Raw genomic sequence first — 16,217 nt, 5'->3', positions numbered from 1 at the left:
TTACCGACGCTGTGGCCATGGAGCATCATACCTTCCATTGGCTCCAGTCTGCTGTTTGCAGCCAAAGAGAGCTGCGAGGTTCCGTAGCTGCAGCGCTGGTAAATAAACACATTGGTGCAGCCAGTTAGCAGCTGTCTCAATGTGGTTTTGTGGATGACTTTGAGAAACACTGGATTACACAAAACAATTTTACTATTGTTAACATTGTGTAAAGCTTTATTGTTATTATTTACATTATAGTAGCACACAGAGGCCCTAACCAGGGATCAGAAGCCATGGTGATGGGCACCATATATACATTTGCATACAATTTCTCTTCGCGATATTCTTCTGTAAAATTTCACTGTTCTGTTTCAGTGTATTTTTAACCCCTAAAATTTTGTTTTTCTATTAAATCTCTAGAACATAAGAACGGCCAGACTCGGTCAGACCAAAGATCCATCTAGCTCAGTGTCCTTCTGCCAATAGAAGACGCACTAGAGGGAGCGAACAGAAACAAGTAATCATCAAGTGATCCTTCCCCTGTCATCCATTTCCAGCCCCTGACAGAGACTAGGGACACCATTCCTACCTATTTTGGATAATAAGTATTGATGGGCCGAACCTCCATGAATTTATCTAGGTTTTTTTATCCCTGTTAAAGTCCTGTCTTTATCTTGCAAGTACTTCCACAGGATGACTGTGCACTTCATGAAGAAAAACTTTTTGTTTGTTTTAAACTTGCTACATATTAATTTCATTTGGTGTCCCCTAGTTCTCTAGGCAGTAGTGTTTATTGGCTTTTGAAAATGGATAATAAAAAACCACCCTCCATTTGAAATTTTAAACTCAAATTTTGAGTAAAAGCAGAAATGTTTATATTATTTATTTTTTTACTTTTTATACTAGGATAGAACACAAAAGTTGCTAGATAATTTTCAAACACAGGGGAAGATGCAGACCCTATGCCTCAAAGAGCCTACAGTTTAAAAAGACAAGAAAAGGACAGTATTTACAACAAAGGATTAATGGACACAAATCAGATAGTCAAAAGGGTAACACACAGAAACCTACTGGGACAAAAAACAGGACTGTCTAGCACTTTAAAGACTAACAAGATGGTTTAATAGGTGATGAGCTTTCGTGGGCCAGACCCACTTCCTCAGATCAAATAGTGGAAGAAAATTGTCACAACCATATATACCAAAGGATACAATTAAAAAAAATGAACACATATGAAAAGGACAAATCAAATTTCAGAACAGAAGGGGAATGGAGGGGGAGAAGGGAGGGAGGTAAATGTCTGTGAGCTAATGACAGACGCTCTAACTGACTCATTTAGCACGGACACTCTAATTGACAAGATTTATTTTTATTTTTTTCCTTTCCCCTCTTTTTCTGCTATTTATTTGTACCTCTGGACCACTTGCTCCATTCATCTGAAGAAGTGGGTTTTGCCCACAAAAGCTCATGATACCATTTTTGTTAGTCTCTAAAGTGCTGCAGGACTATTTGTTATTTTTTAATTTTTTAAAGATATACAAAGGGTAAAGAAAAGGGATACAACATCCAAACAAGGAAGTGAGGGTGATAATTGGGACAACCTATTAGTACAGCAGCCATCTTTAAAAAATATATTGTGCACTGTACACGAGAGAAGGTGAATGCTATAGAAAAAAAACCCTTTATAATGTTTCTGAATGCTTCTGCTGCTACTACTGAACTGACTCCCTTTTCTCTGTCCTGTCCAATATTCTTTGCACCCAAGCTAATACAGTGTACCTTCAAACACATATTGAGGCCTGCTGATGGAAGTGGGAGAGTGATTCAAAAGGGCATGCAGCTCCTGGCCACTTCTGGCAGCGGCAACAGCAGCAGCCAGAGCCTTGGGCCCTTTATATCGCTACTGGAATTCCAAACAGCACGCTCTGGGGAAGTGCTAAAGGCTGGCTGAGGGAGGACAGCCTTCCCTGAGCCTTCCCCCTTCTACCTGAAGCCCCCCACCTTCCACAAGTATAGAGCTGGCCCTTCCCTGTCCCGCATACCTTTCCCAGGGGTCCGACAACTCTGTCAGTCCTCATGCACATAGTCTGTGCAGGAGGGAAGGTCTCTAGACTACATAGTGAAGTAGAAAGATGCAAATATTAGTGAGGACTGGCTAGATTGCATACCAGGATGTTCTATAAACACAGCTCTTGTTTCTGTCTGGGTGCGCTTGATCTTTTTTTAGAAAAACTTTCAATTTGTGCCCAAAAACAATGTGATGGGTGCCATAGGAATAAAAATAAATTGTGGAGTAGAATGCTGCATTTTGTAACTGCTGGAGAATCCCGACTCATGATTATTTACTGGATACTTGCAGAAGCAAATCATTTGTCAGTTAATTATAACACTACTTATATAAAATTCAGAGGTTCCATAAATTACCATCGTTCTGAAATTTCTGTAGTTGTAAACAGATCCTTTCAACTCAATTTGTTCTCCACGCACAACAGAATAAGGTATATGCATGCTCAGGAAAACATCTTTTAAAACTTGCACTTCGACTGCATCAGCAACACATATACCTAGCAAGATACAAAAAATATAATAGCACAATATGATATATTACATCATGTAAGCAAAAGCACACGTTATAGACTATTTTCTCATTCCAAGAAGCAGATCCATATCACTCTTTACAACCTTGTCATTTTTCTGGTTTCCCAGCAAACTAAAAAATTGACTCTAAACTTGTCAGTTTCGGTTTTCTGAAATCATCAGGGACTCGGTCCACCTTCTCTTTCTGAGCTGCTATCTACCTACTAATCTCTTGTGCTCCCTCCAGTCCTCCTACTCTGGCTTCTTTTCAGTTCTCTCCTTCCTAATGCTAGGATTTTCTCTTTCAGCTGTCCTACCCATCTATCACAAATTCTCTGTTCCTCCCTCTCTTCAAGCAATTAAGTCACTACTTCTCTTGAGATCTTATTGTGAAATTTTCTTTGTTTCTTTAGCCTCCTATATGACAACTGTAAAACAGAATCAGAGCTAAGGTAGAAGTATTCATCTTTTTTTTAAAATTTAACTTCCGAGAAGTATATAAATATTCAAACAAGTATTTTGAAAAAAATAGTAAACAAAGGTGACATGATTTAAAATCAGATTATTCTTTCTACTCACCCAAAGTTAATTTCCACATTTCCTTTCACATGCAAAATTCTCATAGATTAACAGCAATAAAACATGATGCTTTATTCTATTTGACAAATATGATTAGAAGTTTTCAGACTATGTATAAAATTGTTTCTGATGCTTAAAGTTTTACATATAGTGGTAAAATCAAGCCAGAATTAAACAGAGTTTAATTAAGACACAAAAAGGTAACCAGAATATGAAAAATCAATATTTCATGAACCAACAAAGCTAAAGAATAGCACTTTCTTGCTAATAATATTAGTTTCTCTTTCTGGTGTTCCCAGAAAGATCTGGTTAGAAAAATGAAGGCTGTTTATTAGATAGGAAAGCGTTCTAGGCATTGAAGGAGCCAGTTTTTCCAAGATCCTGATGGTCAACAGGGAATGTTCAATATTAGTGGCGAAGAAAAGAGAAAGGAAAATTTATCGCAAAAGAAAACTAAATCCCAAAGTTCCCTAATTATTTTAGTTACCAATAATGAGGTTGCAATGCTTACCTTTATCCGAAATGCCAACACCCTGTATTTCCCATGTAGTCAGAGAATCAGGCAGAGTCACTGAAAGGGTCTTTGATCTATTTAACAATTTTTTTGAGAATTAGTACATTTTATAAATTATTATTATGATTAATTTATTAATACCAACAATTGGCTAAGCACGATACAAGATTCCTTTGCCTAGAGTAGGTTGCAGGGTCAAAGATTCAGGTAAGATATACAGGAGACCTAGAGCTGTTGGCTTAGAACAGTGAACACATTTTTGTTGGATTAGCCTTGGTTAGCTTTGCAAAAATGTAGAACTATCTACTATATATTAGAGAGTTTTTCTATCTGTTCATTAGGGGTGTTAAATATCAATTAATTGAATAGTCGAGTAACCTCGTGAAAATTTATCAGTTAGTTGACTATTCTATAGCCCCCAGGAGTGAGGCCAGCAGCCACTGTATTAGAAGCAGCAGTGCGGGGTGCCAGGCGGGAGCTGGTCTGTGAGGGGAAGCAGTTTAAAAACCAGCTCCCCTCGCGGACCGGCTGCCTGTTGCCCTGCGCTGCTGCTTCTGAGAAAGAGGCAGCAGGGTGGGGTGACAGCAGTCCCTGTCTAGGGGAGGCCTGAGCTCCTGGACTCGATGAGAGCCAGAACTGAGGTGGGCTGCCTATCCAGCTGGCTCTTAATACACTTTAAATGCAGAGCTGAAATGGGGTAAGTCCTGGACCCAGCATGAGCCAGGACTGAGCCAGGCTGCTGACCAGCCTGCTAAAAAATTTACTGGCAGGGAAATGTGTGTAGTCTATAGCATTAACCTATACGCTTTTGCTTATTGGTTAATCAATTATACTATTACATCCCTACTGTTCATCTGCCTGTGTGTCTGTTTGTGCAAAAACTCCTCTTAAATGGTAAGAGCCAGGATCACAACATTTGGTATGCAGCTTCCTCTTATCATAACTTAAAACTAAGGCAAGGAATTGGTTGTGCCAGGACAATGAGATGTGCCTGGAATATGACTGTTCCTCATACAACTGAATGGGATGACTCTGCTTGCAGGGACTGTATAATGACAGGGGGGCAGCAAGGGGGCCAGGGATGTGGACTGGGAGAGCATTAACTCTGTTGGGGCAGCAGGGGGAAGGGGTGGAGAAAGGGACAGCTATCAACTATATTTGAGTTTATCTGCTTCTGTGCCTGTCTGTTCCCCAGCTGGGGGGGACATGCACCTCTTCCCTGGCTGTGCCCAGAGACGCTGCAGTGCCCATGGAGAGGCGCTTCTCACCTAGCCCCAAGCTGCTGCAGTGAGAAAGGGTTGGGGCTGTCCTCTCTCCCCAGGCCAGCCTGCATACTGAACCCCTCATCTCCAGCCCCACCCCAGAGCAATGATATAAATAAAGAAAAACAAAAATGATTTGATTTAAGGATCCAACACCAAATAAATCTGCTAGTTATGAATAAAAAGAGAGCTGGGTTCTTACACTCTAGGACTAGGAGGTCAGTTTCCTGCACAGGGACAAAATGGAAAAAATATGTCAAGGGGAATTGGGCCCAGCCTCACCTGTGGTTCCTCAGCCACCTTCTAGCTGAGACTGATCCAATAACCATAAAAGCCAGCAAATGGCTCAGTTATGGAGCTGAGGAAAGGAGGGCAATGCATCCGGCTGGCACTATATGGAGAGACATATAGGCAAAAGACTCTGGGCCCCAGTAACCTATGTTGGTCAGGGGAATAGCTTTGTGTTCATGTTCCTGGAGTGGAGAGAGAGGCCACCAGCCTATGGTTCTTATAGTTGAGAACAGTATCATAATGCTTATGCACAAGAGGGTAGAATTCAAGTTGCAAGAGACTAAATGAATTCTGGTATTTCCCTAACTTTGGATTGCTTTGTATTAAAACTTTAATGTTCTCTTGACATGTTTAAAAATAGAATAAATACACAATTCTAGAAAAAGGATCAAACAATTCAACTCATGGAAGGAACACACAGAAAACCAAAAAACTCTCTTTAAAAATATATGGTCTATCTAAAAACACTGCAAATTCAGAGCAAAGGTATTTGCTCCCTTGACAGTTAATTTGACCCCTCTTCACTTAGGCTATGTCCACACTGCAAGAGTAAGTGTGACTGTAGCACAAGCAGGCATGTGTTAATTTTAATCTGGCTAGCATGGGTATGTCTCAATTACACCTTCATTTGCAGTGTAGCTGGGTATCCCATAAAGTACCCATAAGGACTGAGGCAGGCAGCATGACCTCTTCCCTCAGTCAACAGCCAGAGAGTCAGAGGTTTTTTTCTCTGGGTATGTCTACACTGCAGAGTTTAGACTTTACTTACGTCCACACTGCAATCATGTTCTTTCGAAAAAAAATCGAAAGAACAGAGGGGTTTTTCTGACATTGGTAAACCTCTTTCTATGAGGAAGAAGCCTTTTTGTGAAAGAGCTCTTTCGGAAAAAGGCGTGTGTGGACAGGGAAGAGGGAGTTATTTCAAAAGAAGAGGAAAAAGGAAAAAGCACAGGTGCCCTGGTGGCTCCTCCGTTCACACATGCCTTTTTCTGAAAGAGCTCCATTTAGTGTGGACACTATCTTTCGAAAAAGCAGATCGCTTTTTCGATGCGCTTTTGCTGTATAGACGCTCTGTTTCAGAAGAAGTTTTTTCAGAAGATCTCTTCCGGAAAAGCTTCTCCTGAAAGAAGCTTGCAGTCTAAACATAGTTTCAGTATTGGAAATGCCTTTCAATAAGAGATGGGTATCCTAGTTCAGCAAAGGTGCACCTCACATTCCAGGCAACAGCTGAGTCCTTGTAAGTCAAATGACAGTAAATGGTTCGGAGTATAATACCCTGAAGAAACTTGGTGGACTTCCCATAACCAGCTTTCAGGGAAGTAGCTTCTAATCTCTGGCTTGTCCAATTCCATTAGACTCTGAAATTCTGAAAAGGAGGAACAAATAAAGTAATTCAGAGATTCCTAAGACTTTCCTCCCAGAACCTCAAAAATCACTATAGCTTAGAATCTTTCCTGTTGTTTTTCTTGTTAAATTAAAAAAAGGGTTTTAATGTTCTTAAAGCAGGCTGTCATTATTCTACACCCACGTATATCTTCATACATTCACAGACAAATTTGAAACTTACGCATTCTTGCCAATATTAAAACTTTGTGGGTCTCTTTCTCCCGTAGTTGTGTTGCAAATTCACAGCAATCCTTGAATGCTTTTATGCACCTAGAAATACTATTAATACGCTGAGCTCTCTGATCACAAGTTTCCAGGAGTGGAGATTCTGTTACTCCAGCCATACAACACTTCCGAATCTCTGGATGCAAGTATTTGGAAGCTGAAATAATAATAATAAAATATCTTAAGAGTCCCTTCATTGAGATAAAATACTTTTAAAAAAATGTCTGTCACTGGTCATACTAAAGTGAATTTTCAGTCATTCGGGTAATCATGTACAACTGCGATAAAGATATAGCTTTCTGGTAGAAATTTAATTTGTCAATTTTTAACTCCCAATACTCTAAGTCAGGGATACTCAACACATGGCCTGTGGGCCGCATGCAGCCTGTGGCCCGTTTGTTTGCGGCCCATGGTGCGCTTTGGGTTTACACGGGGCTCAACATGTAGCCTGCAGATGGGATCCTTTGAACATGGCCTACACTGGGAACATGCTCCACAACAGAAAGGCGTCTCCCAGGCGGGGTGAACACTGAAAGATGCAAGCGGACAGGCTGGCTCAAACAGACGAGTACAGGATGTTGGTATTTCTAGCCCCTTCGGGAGAAGGTGCCGAGAGTGCTGGGTCATTTGGGAAGTGCTTTGTATTCATGCCAATCAGTGTGAAAGAAGCTATTTGCATATATATTTGCATGTATATGCAACCACACTTAAGTTGCGGCCCTCAGCATGTGCTGTGAGTATCATTGTGGCCCCTGGGGCTTCCAAAGTTGAGTAGCACTGCTCTAAGTGATGTCTTTATATGATTCTGAATCATAATTTTAAAACAAATAAGGAAAAGGATGTAAATTACATTTTAAAAGGCAGCCGCAAAAATCATAATCATGTGTTGCTCCTTCTCCAGCCGACATTGCATAAATTGGTGGTCTCAGTCCAGTCTTTATTGTATCCATATTAGAATTTCCAGTAGTATAACTGGCACACTTGTAAGTACGGTGGCCAAAAATTTAAAGGCCATAAGAACAAAAGTACTGTTCCAGCTCTACAAGTTTAGGACAGATTGTCATGTTATTAATTTGTATTGCAGCCATGATTCAGCAAGGAACTTAAGCAACTGCTTAATTTTAAGAAAGTCCCATTCACTTTAAGTTAAGCATGTGTTTAAGAGCCTTTCTGAACTGTACCCTCTGACAAATCTGGAAAACGACCTTACAATCTAGCTCTTTCTGTGAACACTCAGCATTTAAATCTTCATATTTCTGTTTCCTAAAGCACAGCCTTTCTTTTCATACATTCAAACAAAACTTTTGGAGTACCTCTGTTTTGTATTTCCTCTTCAAAGCTGGCTCTTCTTGGTCTTACAATTGCTTTACAACTTTCATCTATAAAGAAAAACACAAACAAACCAAGAACATGTTTTCCACTAACATTATCCCAGCTTTAAAATAAACCAGTGAAAGTACATTACAGGATTGAATTTGGCAAGTTGTTTGTTTGTTTGTTTGGCCAAATTACTACTGTGGCACATAGCCTATCATTTAAATCAGCTTCTGTACCAGATGACTGGATGATTACTAATATGAAACCAACTTTTATAAAAAGGCCCCAGAGGCAATCCTGGCAATTATAGGTAGGTTAGTAAGCCTAACTTTAGTACTGGGCAAATTGTTGAAACTATAGTAAAGAACAGAATGATCAGACACACAGATTAACACAATTTATTGAAGAAGAGTCAGCATGGTTTTTGTAAAGGGAAATCATGCCTCCCCAATCTACTAACATTCTTTGAAGGGGGTCAACAAGTACGTGGACAAGAAGAATCCACTGAATAACACCTTTGACAAGGTCCCTCACCAAAGGCTCTCATGCCACTTCCCATGCTTCTCCTTGGCTACAAATGGCGAACCACAGACAATGTGAGCTGCGAGGCTCTGTGGCTGCGGAGCCAGTAAGGAAACAAACCAGAGAGGCCCGTTAGGGCCTACTTTGAGAAACTCTGGTTTAGGGGTATGGAAAAGGTTCCAGATGAAGAGATTAGTAAAACTGGGACTTTTCATCTTGAAAAAAGAGACTAAGGGAGAATGTGATAGAGGTCTGTAAAATAATGACTGATGTGGAGAAAAGAAATAAGGAAACTCCTTCTCATAACACAAGAAGTAGGGGATCACCAAATGAAATTAATAAGCAGCACGTTTAGAACAAACAAAAGGAAGTATTTCTTCACATAATGAAGTCAACCTGTGAAACTCCTTGCCAGAGAATGTTGTGAAGGCCAAGATAATAATAGGTTAGGATAGGTCCATCAATGGCTATTAGCCAGGATAAGCAGGGATGGTGACCTGAGACGGTGTTGGCTAAAAACTGGGACTGGATGACAGAGGAAGGATCATATGGTGGTTGCCTTTTCTGTTCATTCTGGGACATCTGCCATTGGCCACTGTCGGAAGACAGGATATCGGGCTAGACAGATCATTGGTCTGACCCAGTATGGCCATTCTTATGTTCTTGTTTATAACTTAGGTTCATGTTATAATTGTAATGAGGCACGCCACCTCCTACAATCTAAGATATGTATTTTTACCAGAATTACAATTCTTAATTCATGTGTATTTGTAAGACAATGATTATAACATTATTTTTACTTACTGTATAATTAAACTCCAACACAGTAACTGTGAACTATGCTAGTTGTAAAACAACAAATTTGAACTCTCAGGTCTAAAGGATAATTACCTTCTACTTTAGAGTCATCTGCGTTAGCATTGGTTAGAAATGTAAGCCCAGCTAACCGGAAGACATCAACATTGTTCTGCCCTCCTCCAGCACCACATCCAAGGTCACTCTTTTCCAAATCTAACAGTACCTGTTGAAAAAGTAAGCAAGGAATATACTATATGAGTCAAGGGAGCATTATGGACCTGTGAGTATTAACAAATCATTTGGCCAGTGAATTTCATAAAGTTGTAATTGTAGGAGTCCTGACACAAAAATGAGTGTGTGGGGAAGTCTCAAGGTTATTGGGGTGGAGGTTGTGGTACTGCTATGCTGCAGGTGGAGGTGCTGCCTTCAGAGCTGGGCACCTGGAGAGTGGTGGCTGCTGGCCAAGATACCAGCTCTGCAGACAGAGCCACTGCCAGCAGCAGGAAGGATGGGATGGTATTACCACCCTCACTTGTGCACTGCTGTCTGCAGAGCTGGGCCCCAGGTCAGCAGCCACCACTCTCCGGTCACCTAGCTCTGAAGGTAGCACAGAAGGGTGACAATAGCCTGACCTCCCCCCCTTTAAAATAACCTTGTGACACCCCCACCTGTAGCCAGACAGGAACCCCCACCTGTAACATCCATCTTGCTTGCCCCTCCCTGAGATGCCTGGAGCATACAGGGCACACAGAGCAGTAAAATCAGCATAGTCTTTGAAGCCTTGACAGGAGGTCCAGATATGCTAGCTCACAGTGACCCTGGATGGCTGTAAACAGAGATACCCCAATTGTTGACCTCGAGGCTGCGAGAACTGCCTTGGCTTGCACCTATATTGATACGAACACACAGCCGTCCGCGGGGGGAGGAATCTCCTACCCATTAAAGAATGTCCAGTACTCACAATTTAGTTATCTCTCTTACAAGTGTAAATTACTTGAAACTCCCTTGTAAGAACTGGCGTCACCAAGACGGACCAACGCAATTCGGCATCTTAGATAAGAAAGAGGATATGGGCCCCTATGGGTATAAAAGATGGGCCCAGCTGCACACTCACTCTAAGTGTCAATCTACCATCTATCTGCTGGTCGGGTTAGGTGATTGGCCTCCCGAGGTTCCATGGGGACGCCCACCTCATATTCGTCTTTCCTAGGAATTGAGGGACCGGCCCTGGCCTGATAAGCTGGAGTTGAGAGGCACAGAAGGGAGTAAAAATTGTACCTGGATGTGTCCTTTGTCTTAAGTGTACACATAGACTTAGAGCTCTTTAAAGATTAAGCTGTCACTTGGTACCATTATTTCTATTTTCTATCTTTATTTTCTTTGTAACCATTTTTTTAAGATCTATATTTGCTAGCAGTTAAGAAATAGAGCAATAGCCATTGTAACCATATGATTTATAAGCTTCTTTAATAAACCTGTAACTGTTTATCTTTAACCTGACTCCTTCAGTTGCTGTAACAGAACCAAGCAAAATTTAAAAGAACTTCAGCCGGTCATAGGGAGCAGATGCAGGCAGAGCTGGGCATTTGGATCGTGTCGCCTCCAGGGGACAGATCCGTGGGGCGCCTGTCAGCCTTCCCTAGGCTGCCCACTGCGAAATGGACTGTGTGCCCTAGCAGTTAAAGGCTCAGGTGTAATAAGCTCTCCTGCAAAAACTCTGGGGCGTCTGTCGGGCTGTTGGTTGCCTGCCACGAAGGGACCCCGGTCCTAGTGGTCAAAGACATGGACGTAAAACTTTTCGGGGCACCTGTCAGCCTTCCTTAGGCTGCCCAATGCGAAAGGGACTATGTGCCCTAGCAGTTAAAGTCTCAGGTGTAATAAGCTCTCTTGCAAAAACTCTGGGACGTCTGTCAGCCTGTTGGCTGCCCACCGCAAAGGGACCCTGGTCCTAGCAGTCAAAGACACGGATGTAAAACTTCTTGGGGTGCCCGTCGGCCTTCCCTAAGGCCGCCCACTGTGATGGGACCTTGTGTCCCAGCAGTTGAAGACTCGGGTGTATAACACACACGCACTGCCCTGATCATCGGCTGACACCACCGCGCAATTCCTTTTGAGCCAGGATACCCAATTTGAGAAACCTTGATCTCCACCATAAAATTGGTATCGTATAGGATAAAAGCAGACAAAAGACCAGAGTTTATGGGGGGGAGATCAGATTTCATCATCTGTGACACATTTTTCATGGCCACACCAACACAGAAATACATTGCATGCAGTATTGTTATGTCAGTCACAGGATATTAGAGAAACAAGGTTGCTGAGGTAATGTCTTTTATTGGACCATCTTCTATTGGTGAGAGAGACGTTCTTTCATGTTTACACAGATCTCTTTTTCGAATCTGGAAATCTTACTCACTTTGAATTTTACTGAGACACTCTGAGTAAGATTCCCAGACCTGAAGAAGAGCTCTGTGTAAGCTTGAAAGCTTGTCTGTCTCACCAACAGATGATGGTCCAATAAAAGATACTATCTCCCCATCTTGTCTCACAAAAATACATTCTTATTTTTCTTTTCTTGTACTAAATGGCTATGTACCGCTGTTGTAAAAAGTTTAACAGCTGCTGCATTTCACCCCAGAAATGGCATTCTTTCAGCAGCAGGTGAAGCAAATTCTATATAAATCTGTGAAAACGGGAATTCTATGTTATTAATTGACCAATACTACATGCAGCAGTAGTGTGAGCCTCTACCTTACTTCCCTTCCAGTTTGCCTTAAAAAGGTTTTTTGTAGAAGTCACTACTAGGACTGAGGAGGGGACTTTAGTCTCCATGCCTATGCAATCATAGAGCTCTCCAGAAATGGAACTAATCATTGTGAATTTTGTGGTATGTGGAACTGGTGTAAGGCACACAATTCATTTCCATAAGGCAAACAATAACTGAAGGGCAACTCTTTTTGATTTCTATTGACCTCAACTGGATTTGAACCAGTAATCTAAAGGTGAAAGTGTAAATTCAATCATCATGCCTTCTGAATGGTAAGCCACACAACACAAATTTTAAACTACTACTATAATTTGTGACTATTACTTAACTCTTTCCATAGACTTCTTTCTTGTTCCTGTGACTCCATATATTGCCTTGTCCATAGATGACAAAGCAACAAAAGAACTGAATTGGGTTTTCAGGTTAATTGATAAAACCTTGCCTGGCTTATATGAGTCTTCTTTTGATAACTGGACCTATAGAAGGAAAACAAATAATGGGTTCCTTAAAAATGAAGACATTTAAAGGCTGGCACATTAACATTTTGGGAAAACTCTAGAGAATCTGTGAGGTTTAGAGCAGAATTTTGCCAATAAAACAAAACATATCACTTAACTAGAGAATGTTTATGAATCTTTTAATTCATGGACTCATATACCGGTACTCACCCTGAGGTTATTCCCACACTTCTGTTCAATATTCAGCCAAACTGAATCAGCTACTAATTCTGCAGTTTCTTCTCCAGTGACAATGTAATAGACAAGGAGACGAGCTGAAGGAACCATTTCTTGGGTTAGCTGAAAGCTTAGATTTTCATAATCTGAACTCATCAGTCTTTCCTGAGTTCCAAAGCTTATTATTTTCCCTTTGGATAAGATCTATGAGATAGAAATAAGAAAAACTAGTCTCGGCAAGTGTTCTGGACTCCCTAGAAAGTCACCTTGGCAAAGAGACAGACTGTAGATAATGTACCATTTGTATACTTTAACTGGTAAATACTAACAAAAAGGAAATTTAAGGAGATAAATCTTATTTTTAGAAATATTTTTGCCCTGATTTATCTGTGGAATTCAAATTACTTTGTAAACATTAAGTAAGCCTCACAACAGTATGTAAATCTGGCAACTTTATCTTGAATTCAGTGCATACTAAGAATCAACGATTTGAGATGTTTAATATAGAATACCTTCAATTAATGAAAAAGAGTGTTGTGTCAATTGAAATAGTTTTGTTTGTTTGTTTTAGTATGAACAGATTGTAATATACCTCAAAGTAGCACTTTTTATACTGTACATCAGCCTGTTTGTTAGTAATGGGCAAACTAGACTACTGAGTGGGCCGCCAAGTGGCCGTTCTTCAGCTCAATGGCTTGCAAGACTTTTGTAACAAGGCAGTCTCCCAGGACAGGGTAGTTTTGCTAACTGCGCTTGTGTACGTAGAATTTGGGGGTTGTGCCGACTGAACTGTAGCGAGCTTTGATTGGATGCAGAGGGCTTGCATAGTCAGGATTGTGTGTAATCAGCATGGACCTCGCTTCATGTGCTTTTGCTTTCCATGTTTGAGTTAATACTGGTAGGGATGAAAATCAGTGGAATGTGGCAACCCTGTGCCTGGCAATAATTAACAAAACATTGCATGAACCACACATAGAACCTCAATGGGCCACAGGTTGCCCACCATTTCTGTAACCCTTAGATACAATGTAACAATGTGCTTGAATAAATTAGGAGTGCAATATGCCTAGTATTTTCTAGAAGCGTGGGCCATATTTAGACCAGTGCAAGGAAAAAGGATAATTAATGTAGCTGGAGTTGCATATCTTGATTTGATCATCCCCTTTAGTGTAGTCCTGGCCTTTGAAATACAGGAGTTCTGTGGTGGAATTCTGTGGGACACTGACTTCACAAGGGACTTAACAGGTATTCGAGTCTGCTGACAAGCAATTAACACAATGCTGATAAAAATGCAGATTGATTTTTCCTCTCATTTTTACAAGTTCTCTCCATGTCAAGATTAAGGTAAATATAGGAGCAATGGGGGGAATCTGTGTTGCTGTCTGAACTGAACCTGTTCCAAGGTTAAATATAGGACTTTGATCTCTATTGGTGTCAATCTGGCTCTTTTTACTACATTACAAAGCAATGTTTTAATGTATCAGTACATCTGTTACTTACCAAATAACTGTAGCGATATATTTTATGAATATAGTGGCTATGTGGATACACTTTAATGCTCAAATAATCCCCTACATGTAGTAGTTTATGATTTGAAGCCCAGTCAATGAATAGATAGCTCTTACTAAGAGATGAGTATGCTTTTGCTTCATAGTTTCCAGTTGCCTGATTTTCTTCTGATAGACTTGGATCTGCAGTTTTTAACTAGAAGGGATATAAAATAATTAAAAAGATTGAATACTAACAAACATTCTGATGTTTTGTACAATGCCTTTCATGCAGGAGCTAAAAGCCCTTCGTAATTAATCAAGTAAACCTCACAATACCCCATGAGTCAGAAACTAATCATGTCATTTTGTAAATAAGTAAGCAGAATCCAAAAGAGGCTTGTGGCCTGATTTCAAGAGAACTAAGTACCCACAGCTCTCAAGTCAGTGATAAAGGATCAGAATTCAGGCATGCTGGCTCCCAAATGCATTATTTAAGTATGAACTTATACTTCCTCCTATTAAATAAGCATTACAATTAAAATACCATGTGATATGTATACAGGGTGGATTAAGTGGTTGTGATAAAATGACAGCCTACTCAAGCTTTTGGCTGAAATTTACCTTTGCACATCTAGTTTCAGACAGATGCTGAAATCCCACAATACCAACAAACACTATTTTGTCCCTCTGAGTGAGATGACCAGAACAATGAATAAATGGAAATTTTACAAGAAAGCCTACTCTGGGTAATGTCTAGAACAAAAAAAAAAAAAAAAAAAAAAAAAACTGGTTCATGTACATTTGGAAAACCAGTATCTCAAGTTTTAGGTGTTTATATGAACTGAACCTTTTGATTTAGGTAATCATTTTAATATATACACAAAACAATTTCAAATATTTCACATTTTCTTTTCTAATACTGTCAAATCCAAACAGTGAAAAAAGCAAAACTAGCAGTAGAGATTTATATAAATAGAACAGAAAAGGTCAATAACACACTGAAAGCAACTGCCATTTTGCTCAGATGACACCAGAATGAGAAAAGCACTTTGAGGATTTTTGTTAAGCCATTCACTTCGATTTTTTTAATTTTAAAAATCTATTGTAACTAATTAGGGTTACTATATCAGTATTTGGATTTGTTTTGCTTTCATTTCCTCTTTTCCTCTCCATTGTCTACAAGGGATTAGTATCAAAATAGTTTAATATACAAGTCACTTTCTTTTAAAGCAGTTGTATTTGATAATATTGAATATTTGTCACAATCACAGTTAGATTATAAAACTGTCAGATTTTCTAATCCACTGTAAAATCATCCCATGTGTATTGCAGACTGGCCAAAGATAACAGTAAGAGAGTACTTAGTGTGAGAGAAATACAGGAAACAGAAAAATTTAACTCACTTGAAATTCCAGCATTTTGCTAGCAGATGGAATATTAACAACAAATAAAGCTGTTCCATCATCCATGCTTGTGTGTCTCATCCCAGCATCTGAGCCTTCTGGGACCAACTTAGTTGAATCCATTTGCTCATTAAATACATTTGCACTGAGAATTACAGGGAGGTTTGCCACAGGCTGGTCCAATGTATCCTTTACCTGAACCTGTTCATCAGAATAGAGAACTTTTCTATAAAAATGCTATAAAATTATTCTTTAAATGTAAGCTTGAGGAGTACAATGGCAGAAACAGTCTATATACCTGTCACTGTATTCCACAACAATAAATGGAAACAAAACTGAATAGGTGAGTGGAAATCAAGAGAGAAATGTGCAGACAGATTTCAAGTAACACACATTAAAAACATGATTATATATTTTAACACATAGCTAT

At 40.0% G+C, this 16,217-nt stretch overlaps 1 protein-coding gene across 2 annotated transcripts in view; it reads right to left on the bottom strand.

Annotated features, from left to right (window-relative positions):
- C5 (complement C5) overlaps positions 1-16,217 on the bottom strand; it is a 66,226-nt gene that overhangs the window by 24,594 nt on the left and 25,415 nt on the right. For both annotated transcript variants that reach the window (XM_025183489.2, XM_006120776.4), the window contains exons 11-20: positions 15,788-15,988; positions 14,395-14,598; positions 12,889-13,098; positions 12,550-12,696; positions 9,547-9,676; positions 8,130-8,195; positions 6,773-6,973; positions 6,481-6,571; positions 3,650-3,726; positions 2,407-2,546 (exon numbers count right to left, since the gene is read on the bottom strand). In XM_025183489.2, the coding sequence (XP_025039274.2) occupies positions 2,407-2,546; positions 3,650-3,726; positions 6,481-6,571; positions 6,773-6,973; positions 8,130-8,195; positions 9,547-9,676; positions 12,550-12,696; positions 12,889-13,098; positions 14,395-14,598; positions 15,788-15,988 (1,467 nt within the window). The remainder of the gene's footprint in view (positions 1-2,406; positions 2,547-3,649; positions 3,727-6,480; positions 6,572-6,772; positions 6,974-8,129; positions 8,196-9,546; positions 9,677-12,549; positions 12,697-12,888; positions 13,099-14,394; positions 14,599-15,787; positions 15,989-16,217) is intronic.

Source organism: Pelodiscus sinensis, chromosome 22 (assembly GCF_049634645.1).
Source record: "Pelodiscus sinensis isolate JC-2024 chromosome 22, ASM4963464v1, whole genome shotgun sequence".
Taxonomy (NCBI): Eukaryota; Metazoa; Chordata; order Testudines; family Trionychidae; genus Pelodiscus; species Pelodiscus sinensis.
This window is presented reverse-complemented; position numbering and strand designations above follow the sequence as displayed.